The sequence below is a fragment of the Convolutriloba macropyga genome, chromosome 1 (genome assembly GCF_964194025.1).
Source record: "Convolutriloba macropyga chromosome 1, txConMacr16.3, whole genome shotgun sequence".
In the NCBI taxonomy this organism is placed as follows: Eukaryota; Metazoa; Xenacoelomorpha; order Acoela; family Convolutidae; genus Convolutriloba; species Convolutriloba macropyga.
This window is the reverse complement of record NC_134468.1, coordinates 27,674,945-27,687,515: the sequence shown is the minus strand read 5'-3', so window position 1 is coordinate 27,687,515 and position 12,571 is coordinate 27,674,945. Positions and strand designations below refer to the sequence as shown.

The 12,571-nt window shown below is 32.6% G+C and overlaps 2 protein-coding genes across 9 annotated transcripts in view; one reads left to right on the top strand and one right to left on the bottom strand.

The window, feature by feature from the left end:
* Positions 1-12,571, bottom strand: part of LOC142337496 (hydrocephalus-inducing protein-like) — a 389,940-nt gene that overhangs the window by 132,794 nt on the left and 244,575 nt on the right. For all 8 annotated transcript variants that reach the window (XM_075386772.1, XM_075386789.1, XM_075386781.1 and 5 more), the window contains one exon: positions 12,087-12,169. In XM_075386772.1, coding sequence (XP_075242887.1) covers positions 12,087-12,169 — 83 coding nt within the window. The remainder of the gene's footprint in view (positions 1-12,086; positions 12,170-12,571) is intronic.
* LOC142337542 (uncharacterized) overlaps positions 7,653-12,571 on the top strand; it is a 30,628-nt gene continuing 25,709 nt past the window's right edge. The window contains exon 1 of the mRNA XM_075386843.1: positions 7,653-8,889. The gene's annotated coding sequence lies outside the window, so the exon portion shown is untranslated. The remainder of the gene's footprint in view (positions 8,890-12,571) is intronic.

Here is a 12,571-nt window from a genome sequence, read left to right as displayed (position 1 = left end):
CGGGTTTTCCGCTGTTTTTCTTCCTCTATTTTTGTTCAAAACGAATTGAAACAAAATTTTTTTAATCTTCTGCAATGAATTGACTTAAGCGGACTGTTAGGGCTGAGCACAATCTCTGTATGAACAGCTTGAAAGAGAACTTCAAGAAGAATGTGTATCAAAACTTAATAGGTTTTTAAAAATTCATTCATACGCGAATGGGAAAGTTTGCATGACTAGTATTGCATGAAATGCAGATATCTTTGACAAATTTGACCAAGAAAAATAAAACAAATTTGACCAAGAAAAATAAAAGTTACAAAACACGAAAAGTCTTCATCTGTTTGGTTCCTACTTAATGAAATCAACTAATTTGAAACAATGGCGAAATGATTAAGTGCTTACAAACAATATGAGTGCTTACAAACAAACAATATTCAGACTGCTATTTTTTGTTTTCTTTTGGTCTTATCACAAAATAAATGTATATTTTACAAAATGTTTAAGGCACCACTTAAAAAATGAGTTCAATGTAAAGCAGCTTCGAGTCGCCTAAAACTCGGTGCGGTATTTCATTACTTTATATTCTCAATTGCACGAATGATTAAATGACAAGTGTGGTGTTTAATTCATCGCCTATTATATGATTTTGAATGCGATAAGAAACTTACAACACTAAAGATGAACCATATTAGTGACTAAAGCAAAAGGTTTTTCTTCCAATTCTATTGAGATCGACGTCTCAAAATTACAGAATCAGTAAAAAAAACTACCAGCCACAAAATATCATCAACAGATCAAAAGCTACAATAGCACATCGAAAGCAAAATAAATTAGCAGCTTTAATTGTCGATTATATTCAAAACCAGACAGATGTTATTCGTTAGTGCTGACAACATGCTCGGCACTGACAAATTGTTCAAATATTGTCATCGATACTAAGCGACAAATGGCATGGCTATCTCAGGCAATCTCTATTATGAAGACCTCACTAGCGATTCAATATCAGCTAAATAAAATTCAGCATCACATTTTTGTTCAATTTCTATTTATATACCCAGTGTTACCACTTTAGAACCATTGTCCTTTCATTTACTGTTTGGTCCATTTTCAATTTATTATTAAGAAAGGTTTGTATACATCAAAAAAATTTAATCTGCTAAAGCCAAACGGAAGTTTCACTACTCTTCCAGTCCTTTCCGGTATCGTACTGGTTATATTCTTTAAAAGAGAAGCATATTTTAACACCTTGAACTTGACTTCTTTCTTTTCTATTTTTGACATCTTTCTTTGAATGTTGGGAATTATAACTTAGAGGATTCGGTCATTTTCTAATGTCCAGAAGCAAGAATCTCTGATAAAATTCTAGTTCAAAAGGATGAGAGGTTTGATCCCATAATAATTTCTCATGCCTGCCAAAGTACTACACACTAACCGTAACTACCTACCTAAGTCCACCTAGCTACATTCCCACTCCCATATCTGCGGCCAAACAAAAGCTTGGTCTGTATATCAAAACACTTTATATAAATTCATTAGGCCTTAAAAAATTGGATTTTTTGTTCCATGAAGTTTCTGATTTGCGTAAGATTAGTCTAGAATGTATTGAACGGCTCATCTTGTCGTTTCCGGTATTCTACCGGTTGTGTTCTGAATTTGCATGTTTTCTGAGGAGTCATTGAAGTTTAAATTATGGTGAATTTCAACTGATTTTATCACTGATTACATTTCTAAACTCTTGACCTTAGAGTTATTAGTTTTGATTTCAGACAATAAAAAAAGGCTTGGAACTACTCCTTACCTATCAAGTAGGCACTATCTAGGCAAGTTATCTAGAATTCCGGTTTTGCAACTATATGCTACTTTAGACCAGTTTTCACGAATTTCGAACAAATTTTTCAGCATATTTCCCTCACTGGGAACAATATTCATATTTTTGCTGTTTTACTAAAAAAAGGACGCTTGATTGGGGCGCTTATGTAAAAAAGTTTTTAAAGATTAGTCAAAACGATATTTAAAATATTAATGTAATAATAAAAACATTTTAAATGTTTGGTTACTAACATCTGTTAATTCTTTCCTGTCGTGCTAAGAATGACTGCAAACAGAAACAGGAAAATAAGTCAAAAACAAAACTTGCTGGGGAGACTTATCTGACATTTAAGTTAAGAAAATGTATAAACAAAAAACAAACTCCGCAACATTTTTTAACAATATTGCTTCAAAAATTCTTCTACTTTTAGTTGTAGCCATAGAACGCAACCGAATACAGAAAATAAGAGGTAAATAAAACCAGTAAAGGGTTTTGTATGTTAAAAATTCAAGTATGAGAAACATGTAACATTAAAATGTTATAAAAATGCAATTGATAAATTGCATTGAAATTGCAATGAAAAATTGCTAAAATGATATTGAAAAATTTTGCCGATGTTTAAAGCTCTCAAATTATCTTAACTTTACTTCTAGCTGTAGAGCAAAAATAAAAACTATAGACATTGCAACCCATGACACTCAACTATGATAATCATCTGTAATTTTTCAATAAACAAAAACAGTTGGTATATTTTACCTTAAAAGTTAAAAAAAACTGCTAACCAAAGCTGTTTTTTTCTTATTTCTGTCAGTATACCAGATTTAATTGCAAAAACATAATACAATGAACAACTAGAAAAGCACAAAGTGATGTTTTCGCAAAATTTTAGCTCATCTATGCGAAACCTGACAATAAATTGAAGTGAGAGTATGATTCAAGATATACTATTTTTGATACTCTTTTTGAAAATTTTATTTTTTCAAAAAGTTTTTAAATAAAAAATGTGTGTAGAATTCCTTTAGTCTGAATTGAAGTTTAGAGGCGTAATTTGTTATCGCCACAATTTGCTTAATAGATGCCTATGTATTCTGTTCTTTTAAATCAAGCTGAGAGATGATTTAAGTTATCTGAGCTGCATAGCGAGGTTTCATACAGTGTACAGAAAAAAGACAAAATTTGAATATTGAAAGCAAATGCCTACACAACTAATTTTTCTTAACAGTAAACAGTTGACCATCATTATTAGCAGTTGTTCATCAACAAGAAGTATTTCGTCAAAAATTAACTGAAATTAACTTAATTATAGGAGCCAAATCACTGAAATTGTTCCCAGTTCTTTTTGTGAATGGCTTCTCAATTTGGCACTAATATTTTTAAAGCAAATTGGCAGTGTATAGTTTACATATAAGAGTTTCGGAAATAGAACATTAGTGAAGTGGAAATAACAACTCGACACAATTATTTTTTGTATGTCTTTCTCTTTTTTATCATAGTTCCTACTCTCTTCACAAATAAAATCGAATATTTAATCATCTGAACAAATTCAGAAAAATGAGTTTTAGAAAAAAAACAAACGACAAGCCGATAGTTATTTTTCTGACTATCCACAAACGAACGGATTGAGTGATTCTATTGAAGTGTAAAAATCTCTGGCTACTGAAAGTTGCTACCACTAGTTGAAAGAGTTGTTTCTTGACATTGCAAATGTTCCAAAAGTTTGCAAACTTTTGTTCAACAATTTAGTGCAAAATTTTGTTGAAAAATTTAGTGAAACATTTTGTGGAACAATTTAGAGAAATATTCCTTTAGACTATTTTTTGAAAACATTTCTTAAAATTCTTCTGAAAATTTCAGGTTTGAGACATCTATTCATTTTAATATTCAAATGTCAAATTAAACAATTTATTGCTGTCTAAAGTTTGTGGCTGAAAGGGGGTCAGATCGATTGCAAAAAAAAGTTACTTACTTTTTAGGAAGGCCTCCCATTCAAATTTCAGCGAGAAAAAAATATCGAAATTAAAATATTTTGGGCTAGTTATAGCAGTCATTTTTAGCAGCTTCGGAACCAACAACACAAAAATCAATAACCAAGATTTGTTGTTTGATGTTTGACATATGTAGTTGAACTCCAAAATGGAAGATAATTGTTCCGACCCCACTTGTGGGGGGGAGGAACTATATACTCAACTGGGTTTTTTTTTGTTCCGTGAATTTTGGCCGACCGATATATTCATCGTAGAGAAATGTGTGTGGTATCATTAAAAAGCTCGTCCAGCGTAGAATTCGAAATTAAAAAGATTTTTTTGAATTTCGTTTTTTTTCGAGGAGTTATCGAGGTTTAAAGTTTCATGTGAACATGGTATATTTGGTTCACTTTTGTTCATTTTTACAGTAATTTTTGATCGAATTAACGATTTTTCTACGAAAAATTTAATTCAAAACTAAATTTCACGCCACAAAATTAATCAATATTTGGTTCTTAATAGACGAAAGGAGATAAAAAAGACAAGTTCTAGTCTCAGAGGGAAGTTTAATATAAAAAAAATTCGAATTCTTTTTGGGAGCTCTTTTTTTAAGAAAATTTTGCATTTTTTTGTTTTTTCAAGTCACCTAGAGGCTAGTCACTTTTCATATCGAGGCTCCGTTAATTGCAAACCTCCTTTACAATCAAATGAAGCCCAATGAACAAAAAATTCGTTTCCCCGGGAACGCTCATGTTTTTTTTTGGACTCGTATCTCAGTTTTCGTAATTTCAAATGAAATTTTGATTTTCTTTTTGAGGTTTTACTAAAGTTTTAGAATCCTATGGCATAAAATTGTTGACTAAAGGTGTAATAGATTTTGTAAGGAGCATTAAGTGAACCTATCTAATGCTGTGAGTGGACAGCTAATGGCTGTTAAGACTTTGAAAATAAATTTTCGAGTTTTTTTTAATATTAGTAAATCATAAACTTATTTTTGTGAACTGTAAGCTTGGCTCAGTAAAAACAGGACCCTCCTCCTTTCTACTGCAATCAAAATTAATCTGATTAGCGGTTTTATCAATTAATTATTGGTTATACGTCTTCAATGCCACAAGATTTCATTTTTTTTTTAAATTTTTGGACATTTCGCTCTATTGGTTCATTTTGAAATCTTATCACGTCATCCTAACATTGATAGCTACCATTGTTTTAGCGAAGATGTCCGAAGTATCATAGATAAAACTTTCAGAGAAAAAAATATGGTATAAATGACTTCGACACTTTCTTCTCGCACTTTTCTACAGAATTTTTGGTTTTTGCCTGTGTTTGTTTTTTGTCATATTCATAAGACATATTGTGATGTCTTATTGATTACCTAGGCATGAAAAACAAACATCCTTGTATTCACATCGTGGCATAGCTGAGCGTATCCATTGACTTCCTATGAAAGCTACTGAGTTTATTGGCTGTTAAGACTTTAAAAATGTTTTTTTTTTAAATTTTTTTAACATAAATCAATCTTAAGCTTATTTTCATGGATTGTAAGTCAGTCTCAGAAATGACATACCCGCGTTTTGTTCTACATCAACAACAATTTATCTAGTTAGCGGTTTTGTCTTCTAACTATTGGTTTTCTGACTTCGGTGCACGAGTTATCATAATTTTCAATTTTCGCATAATTTTAGTAATTTTGCATCTTTTCGAAATCTCATTACATTTTCCTAATATTGATAGCTCCCATTGGCTTAAAAAAGACGTTCAATGCATCGTAGAAAAAGTTTTCAGAGAAAAAAGGTTATGGTTTAAATGGCTTCGACACTTTCTTCTCGCACTTTTCTACTGAATTTTTGGATTTTGCCTGTGTTTGTTGTTGTTTTCATAGTCAATGACATGTTGTAACGTCTTATTGATAACTTTTGAAAGACAAACATCCTTGTCGTCACATTATCTAGGCATACTTTAGCGTATTAAATGCCTTCAATTGAAAGCTATTGAATTATATGACGTATGGGTTTTCTCAAAAATTTCGTGGTTTTGATGTATTTTTCTTTGCCATACGACTTATTGTTATGAGCTATCGATGACCGATGAATGAAACCTATGACTGCTATTCCATCGAGGCAGAATTTAGCGTGTTTATTTAATTCCGTTGAAAACTATTGAATTTAATGTCTTTGATACTAGGGCTTTTCTTGAAAACTTCGTGGTTTTAATATATTTGTTTATATTTGTTGTTTTTCAAGTCATTTTGCAAGAATCAGAACAATCAACTAGCTGTTAAAAATTTTGAAAATAGAGGAGTTGTTTATACCGACAAGTTCTTTCTCTAACGGCGTTGAAACTTTTCTCGCTTAAATTTGAGTTTTCTGTTTTTTATTTTTTTTATTTTAAGGTAGCCGTAAAATTCTGATCGGTCTCATAATATTGTAATTGACGATTAAATGAGTGATGTCGCCTGAAGCAGTCAGTTTATAGCCAATAGTCTTATAAATAATGATATTATACATCTTCAAAAATTTTTCAAACTTTTCAGTTTTTGTTGTTCTTTTCGTCAACTTAACATTTTCTCGTCATTGAGAGGTCCCATCCAATTCCTTGAATTCCAAAAATTAACCTGTCTATTGATATTACGTCGTAACTGATGTTTTATTTGTTGGACAATATGCGTTTTCATTAAAAAAAATTTTGAGTGGTGTATTTGTGTTTCTTTTTTCTCTTCTTTTAGCTTTATCAGGTAATAACAGATCCCAATGATTTTCAAATTTGGCCCAAATGAACGAACTTATTTTCTCTTTCAGTATATTTTTAGCTTAATTAGTATGAATCAAAACTAAAAAAATACGTAAAACTCAGATAATAGCTAATGATTTTTTAATGGTTTCAATAATTTATGTTTTTGTTCGTAATTTTTTGAGATTTTCTGCGTCTTTGTGTAAATCGCTCGCGATTTTTGAGATTTTCTGCGTGTTTAGAATATTCATATGGCTTATCTTAAGCAAAGACAGGTTCCATTAGTTTCATAATACTTTTTTTTAATTTATCAAGAATTATTTCTTTATAAGCTAAAGATTTTCTTAGACTTTTGAAATTATTTGGTTTAAGAAATGTTGATTGATCTTTGACTTTAGCGTCATTTTTCTTCTATTTTTCAACTTTTTACCTAATCTCATCAGGGAAAACTTCCATCTGCTGTGTAGTTAGGAAAAACTAAATTTGTGTAATTAAGGTTTTATCTGTTTGCATTTTGACGTTGTTACTGCCGTGAGATTTTTTGTTTTTGCTTATATTGTTGTTTATTGTTTTTTCTCGTGGTATTTATATTGGCTGATCTCTTGAGCGCTGTAATGAGGCATGGCATTATGTAATTCAATTAGCAGTTAGGTTTTGTAACAATTTTTCTTTTAATCAAACATCTATTTTTGTTATCTCTTCATTTGTTTGACAATTAAGTCAAAAATGTAGATGAGCTCGGGTCGGAACATCATGTGCGAACGCACATTAACGAGCCGCCTTGTTTTCTTTCAAAATTGCTACCTAAATTTTGCGCGCTCAGAAATTACCACCTCATTAAAGAAGAAAATCAAACCGAATACCTAAACTTCACTGAGACCCATTTCTATTTTAGAGAAATAAAATTTAATGCAGCAGGATGTCAAGTCGAATATATATCAATTAAAAAGTGTCCCGAAAAACTCCTGGGTGCAATTTACATTTGTCACACGATATGCTATTTGATTAATAAGAATGGTGTTAAGTTGCATACCCACTTCCATCAAGAAGCTAAAAACTAACTTCCCCTCCTCGTAAAATCAATTGGGAAATTGTTAGCGTCAAACGGCTGTTTATAGTTTATATTTCCTGTTCAGAAATAGTTATATATAACACACGCCTGACCAAAATATGAAGAGAAAAGTTTGCAAGTGTACCTGTCTTTTCTCATACATATCTGAGAATAATGAGTAGTATGTGGTTATTTTTCATCCTTCATTACGAAAAAATCCCTTTATCCGTTTGGCTGCACGATGCTTGCCTCTCTTTTTCCGTCCCGCCCGCTCCCAGCGAAAATAGGAAAAAAAGGCTATACTAAAAGAAGAAGTGACCACTGATCATTCCTTTTGAAAATAGGGGAAATTGAAAATGTAACTTGAGCTCAAAAACAGACAGTAAAATATAATTTGATGCTTTAGCATTATCAGGTTTATCTCCACCAAGAAAGCAACCCTTTTTAAGGAGAATCTTTTCCTCTTTAATATCTGAACCCTTACCTTCGCTTACTTTTTCTTCCCTTTATCCTTGCAGTAACAGCAGTAGCGCTGTTCGCTTGGGACCCAAAGCCACCCCCTACAAACGGTAGTTACTAGTTACCACTGCAAACTATACGACTAGAGGCCGCCCACCTACTGCAATCAGTCGAATATTAAGCATATATATCATTATTTTGCACTCAAATCAATCAGACACCCGTTTATACCTCCCTCAACAACACTTCACGTCAGTTTAATTTAGTCACGTGACATTTGCATGAATTCATTTCAAGACAACAGGCAGGCGTGAAACAATTATAGCTGTTGAATTTTTAAATTTCCTTTTCGATTTCTGTTTTAAATTAACAAAACTTGAAGCATGCACAAAATAAACTGCAACAACAACACCCCGCACGCAAAAACGCACAAACTAGACCGCTATTCACTTATTTCCAAATTGTAACGTTCTAAACTTTAACCGATTCGTAATTGCCGTTTAAAAGCGCAATTTATTTCAAAAATACATTTATATTTCCACTAATACTATTTTTAAACGTATGATTGATAAGCAGAGTCCATTTATTTTTGTTCTTCGGGGTCTTTTATTTTTAATCCCAAGTCAGATACCACTTTATAGCCTAAATTACCTCCGCCCCGTGAACTAATTCACCATATTCGCCACCACGCCACAATCAAAATTCAGATAGTAAATATACCTAAGGAAGGGCAATTTGCATCTATAAATATAAATTGAACATTTTCAATCAGAATTTTATCTTACCTAGCTATTTATCATAAATAAAAATCAAATTCTCAATCAGTCATCTTTTCTTCACAACCGAAAAGCAGCGATAGAATTATTACTTGCAGCAGAACGACCCTCAAAAAGGTAAGAATATTTAAATTGAATGATGTTTTGCTTTTCCATCAATTCAAAATCTCGACGCAATAAAATGTGAAAAACTAGAATTTGCAGAGAAATAGAGGAATAAATGGTTTGAGTTCGGGATTGCAATTTTTCATAAAAGCAAAGCTGTTAGCAAAGGTACCAAAGAAATGGAACAAAACTAAAAGATGGGCATCAGATTTGAAGCCAAAAATCTAATTTAATAACGCATACTTTTCTTTCACAGTTTCCGAAAAAACAGGTTACAAAAGGCATTTATTTCAGATTTTTTGAGGGACCTATGACTTGTGACAACAAAATATCAATTATATAAACAATAAAATTGACACGTGATCTTACCGATGCTCCGCATCAAGGATTGCTGACTTAAAAGGCTCACGTGCACATTTTAAAATGCCGAAAGTCTGCAAAGCCAGAAGTTAAACTGCCAGAAATTGCTCCTTAGCCAGAAGTAGACTTGCATTGACTTTCGCCATTTTAAAACGCGCGCGTTTAGTGTTTTAAGCATGGTTAAGTGATTCTGCAGAAGTCACTTCGAAATTCTGACTTATTATCTCGAACTGCTTCGTGGTTCTCGATAAACGCCAGAAATTCTCAGTGACTTCAAGCAGAGTCACTTAACCATTACTTATAGCTTGACTAAAATGTGAATTGCCGACTGCCTTTCGGCAACCAGCGCGGCTTCTTACGAGTAGCTCAAAACTCAAAAGCGCTCAGTGGGATAATAATTCTTTGTAGCAAACATTTTGTATAGTTTTTCCTAAAGTAATCATAGAAATAAACGAAAACCAAAACTATTTCAAGCCCCTCAAAAACACTTCGTAGAACAATCTCAAGAACTTTATAACAAGCAACGAAAAACATAGCCCGCATAATAATGGAAACAACTCAAAGAGTCCTCGTGCATTATAATCGCTAAACATACCTTATCAAAATCAGAAATATCAAAGAAAGAAAGAAACAAAAAAAAACGGCCTACTAAAACTACAGAAAGTGTTTGAAAATGATAACTTAATTTTTTAATTAGGGTGTTTGGGTGGCGGGAGGGGTTGGTTGGTGTAGAATATTATTAGGTAGATTTTGGGGTAGGCAGATTATTATTAGGTAGATTTGGGGGTAGGTGGATGGGGGTTGGGTAGTGGGTTTGGTGGGTAAGTGGGTGGAGTAGATGAGTAGGATGAGGGGAGGTTGGGGAGGGAGTTGGTGGGGTAGGGAGTAGGCTGTGAGTAAGGGGCTAAATTGGGTGTTCTGTTGTTTGGATAAGGAGGAGGCACTGTTACGGGAAGAAAACTCCTCAAAACGATCTTTCGAATTTGAGTAATACAAGCAACTCCTAATTACTGTATTAGTAACCAAGCAACATGTAAAGTTCAATGTTCAAAAACAAAAGTTATACTTAAAGTCAGGAAAAAAATTGACAAGAAACGATAATTCACCCCATCTTTCACGATTATAAGTGAACACTTGATTGGCAAAACACAGCATTCTTCCAAAGCGTCCCTTTTGTGTCAATATCTCTCAGATTATATTAGGCAACATATTCTTAGCAACATTTTTCTATTAATTTGCGAGCATCAGACCTGCAGGCATCTTGGCAAGTATCAAATCTGAAAATTAATTTTAAAAATCAAAAACTTAGTTTTCCAAATGAGCATAAGTTTTTCGAAAGCCATAAATTAATCGTGAAAAAAAGTGCATTAAAACAGTTTACCACCTTTTTGCTTCAAACTCCAGCGGTAGGAAAACAATACTGAAAATGGTTTAAAAGTGACTAGCTTTTTAAAATGTGCCTGCAAAAAGTGTCCCTCAGCTGCAAATATTGAATTCTGAAAACCTGAAAAAGTTTCCCAGTGAAACCAAGCTTGACACATCCTGTCAATATATGCAAGATCTTGAAATCTTGACAAGACTTGCAATATCTCATCTAAAACTTGATAAATTACAATTCTGGTACTTCTTGTAATCGTTAAATTATTAAATTCCTATCAAGATATGTCAATCAATTCTTCTGTCCCGACTTGATAAGTGCTTTATTTTCGCATACGTTTTGAGGAAACAAACTATTGAAGGTAACTTTATCAAAAATGTTTTACACTGACTTCTTGTTGCAGAGCAGAGAACTGTAGGTCACAAAACAGAGGGAGGCGTTCAAATCCGACCTAGATATACTCTTTGAATGTCTTAAATGCTTTATTTCTTGACACTCATGCAAAGATTTTGTGCATATCTTGACCTTTTCATATCACCAACTACCACAGCATGACCCTAATATGATTACTCATATTTTATCTAGGCTACCATGTTTTTTTTTCACTGGATTATTATTACATCCAAGCATTAATTATGCAATCATTGAATTCAGAAAGAAACCGCAAGAAACAGAAAGAAACCGACGTTTACGATAACTCCGCTTAATAAAACAGCAATAGCTTGAGAATTGTGGCGTTCATTTAAGATTTTACTGACTGCAAATAAACAACGAAATCATTTCACGTTACAATAAGGCAATAAATTGGAAAAAAAGTTGTTACCAAAAAAGAAACCCCTCAAAATTAGGGTAAAAGAACCATAGCTAGTTGAAACATTCATTAGTTCTCCGGAGGCAATCATCAATTAAATTACTCGACTTTATACAGACATCCAGAATGATCTGACCGATACTGTTAATTGAATTAAAAAATCAGTATGAAACAAGTGAGAGAACGTAAACTTGACCTAAATTTAATTACCGTAGGTTACAAAAGTAACAATAAGTCCTTTCCAAATGAGAAAGAGCTGGAACAAAAGAAGATTTAATGCTAGTTTAAACACCAATATGGATAACTTATGGCGATGATGCCATAATGATTGTCGCAGTGGGCCATCGTAAAAAACATATTCAATTTCAAAAGTCATATTCGCACGATGAAAGCTGATGCATTCATTTATCTAGATGCGACATCAAATAGATAAAATCTTCCAAACAAAAAATAAGTTCAATCAATTTTTACATTAAAAATGAAGTTGGATTTTGCACCGATTAACGAGTCCTGAATTTGACATTTGTCTAATTCAGTAATTGATGGGTGGGAAAAATCGATCAACTGAAGTAGAGTAGCGAACTAAACAGGTCAAATTGGTGCATTCTAGCTGTCAATTAAGTGAGGTATTTGGGAAGGTTCCCACACGATAGAGCTAACCTTTCCATCCGCGGGGAAGTCCAATTTGTCTTCGTCTGATTTGTTCGATTTTGCAGACTTCCTATCTTCTTTTCCATGACGTGCTAAAACCACAATGATATATATTCCAAAGAACTTAAAAACTTATAAAAAGGCAGACATTGTTAATAGCGTCAAGTTAAAACCAAAATTTTGTGAACTAAATGAAAAGAATTATATGAAATAAGACTATGACGAAAAACTGAAAATAGCGATGCTAAAAATAAGAATTAGTAGAGATTTTCGGCATTGTTTGCATAGTGAAAATTTAAAGAGCTCATTGGGTTTGAAAAATTGCGTCAAACAAACAAGTTTTTAAACAGAAGTCAATTAGGTCATTCCTCAAGAAGTGTATAATCGTGAGTCATGATTTTTCACCCACTTTGCGAAACAATTCTTGGTTGAGATATGCTCATAGTTTAAAGAAACATTAAAACAGTTCAAGGGTGTCTGTCTCGAAATTGCTT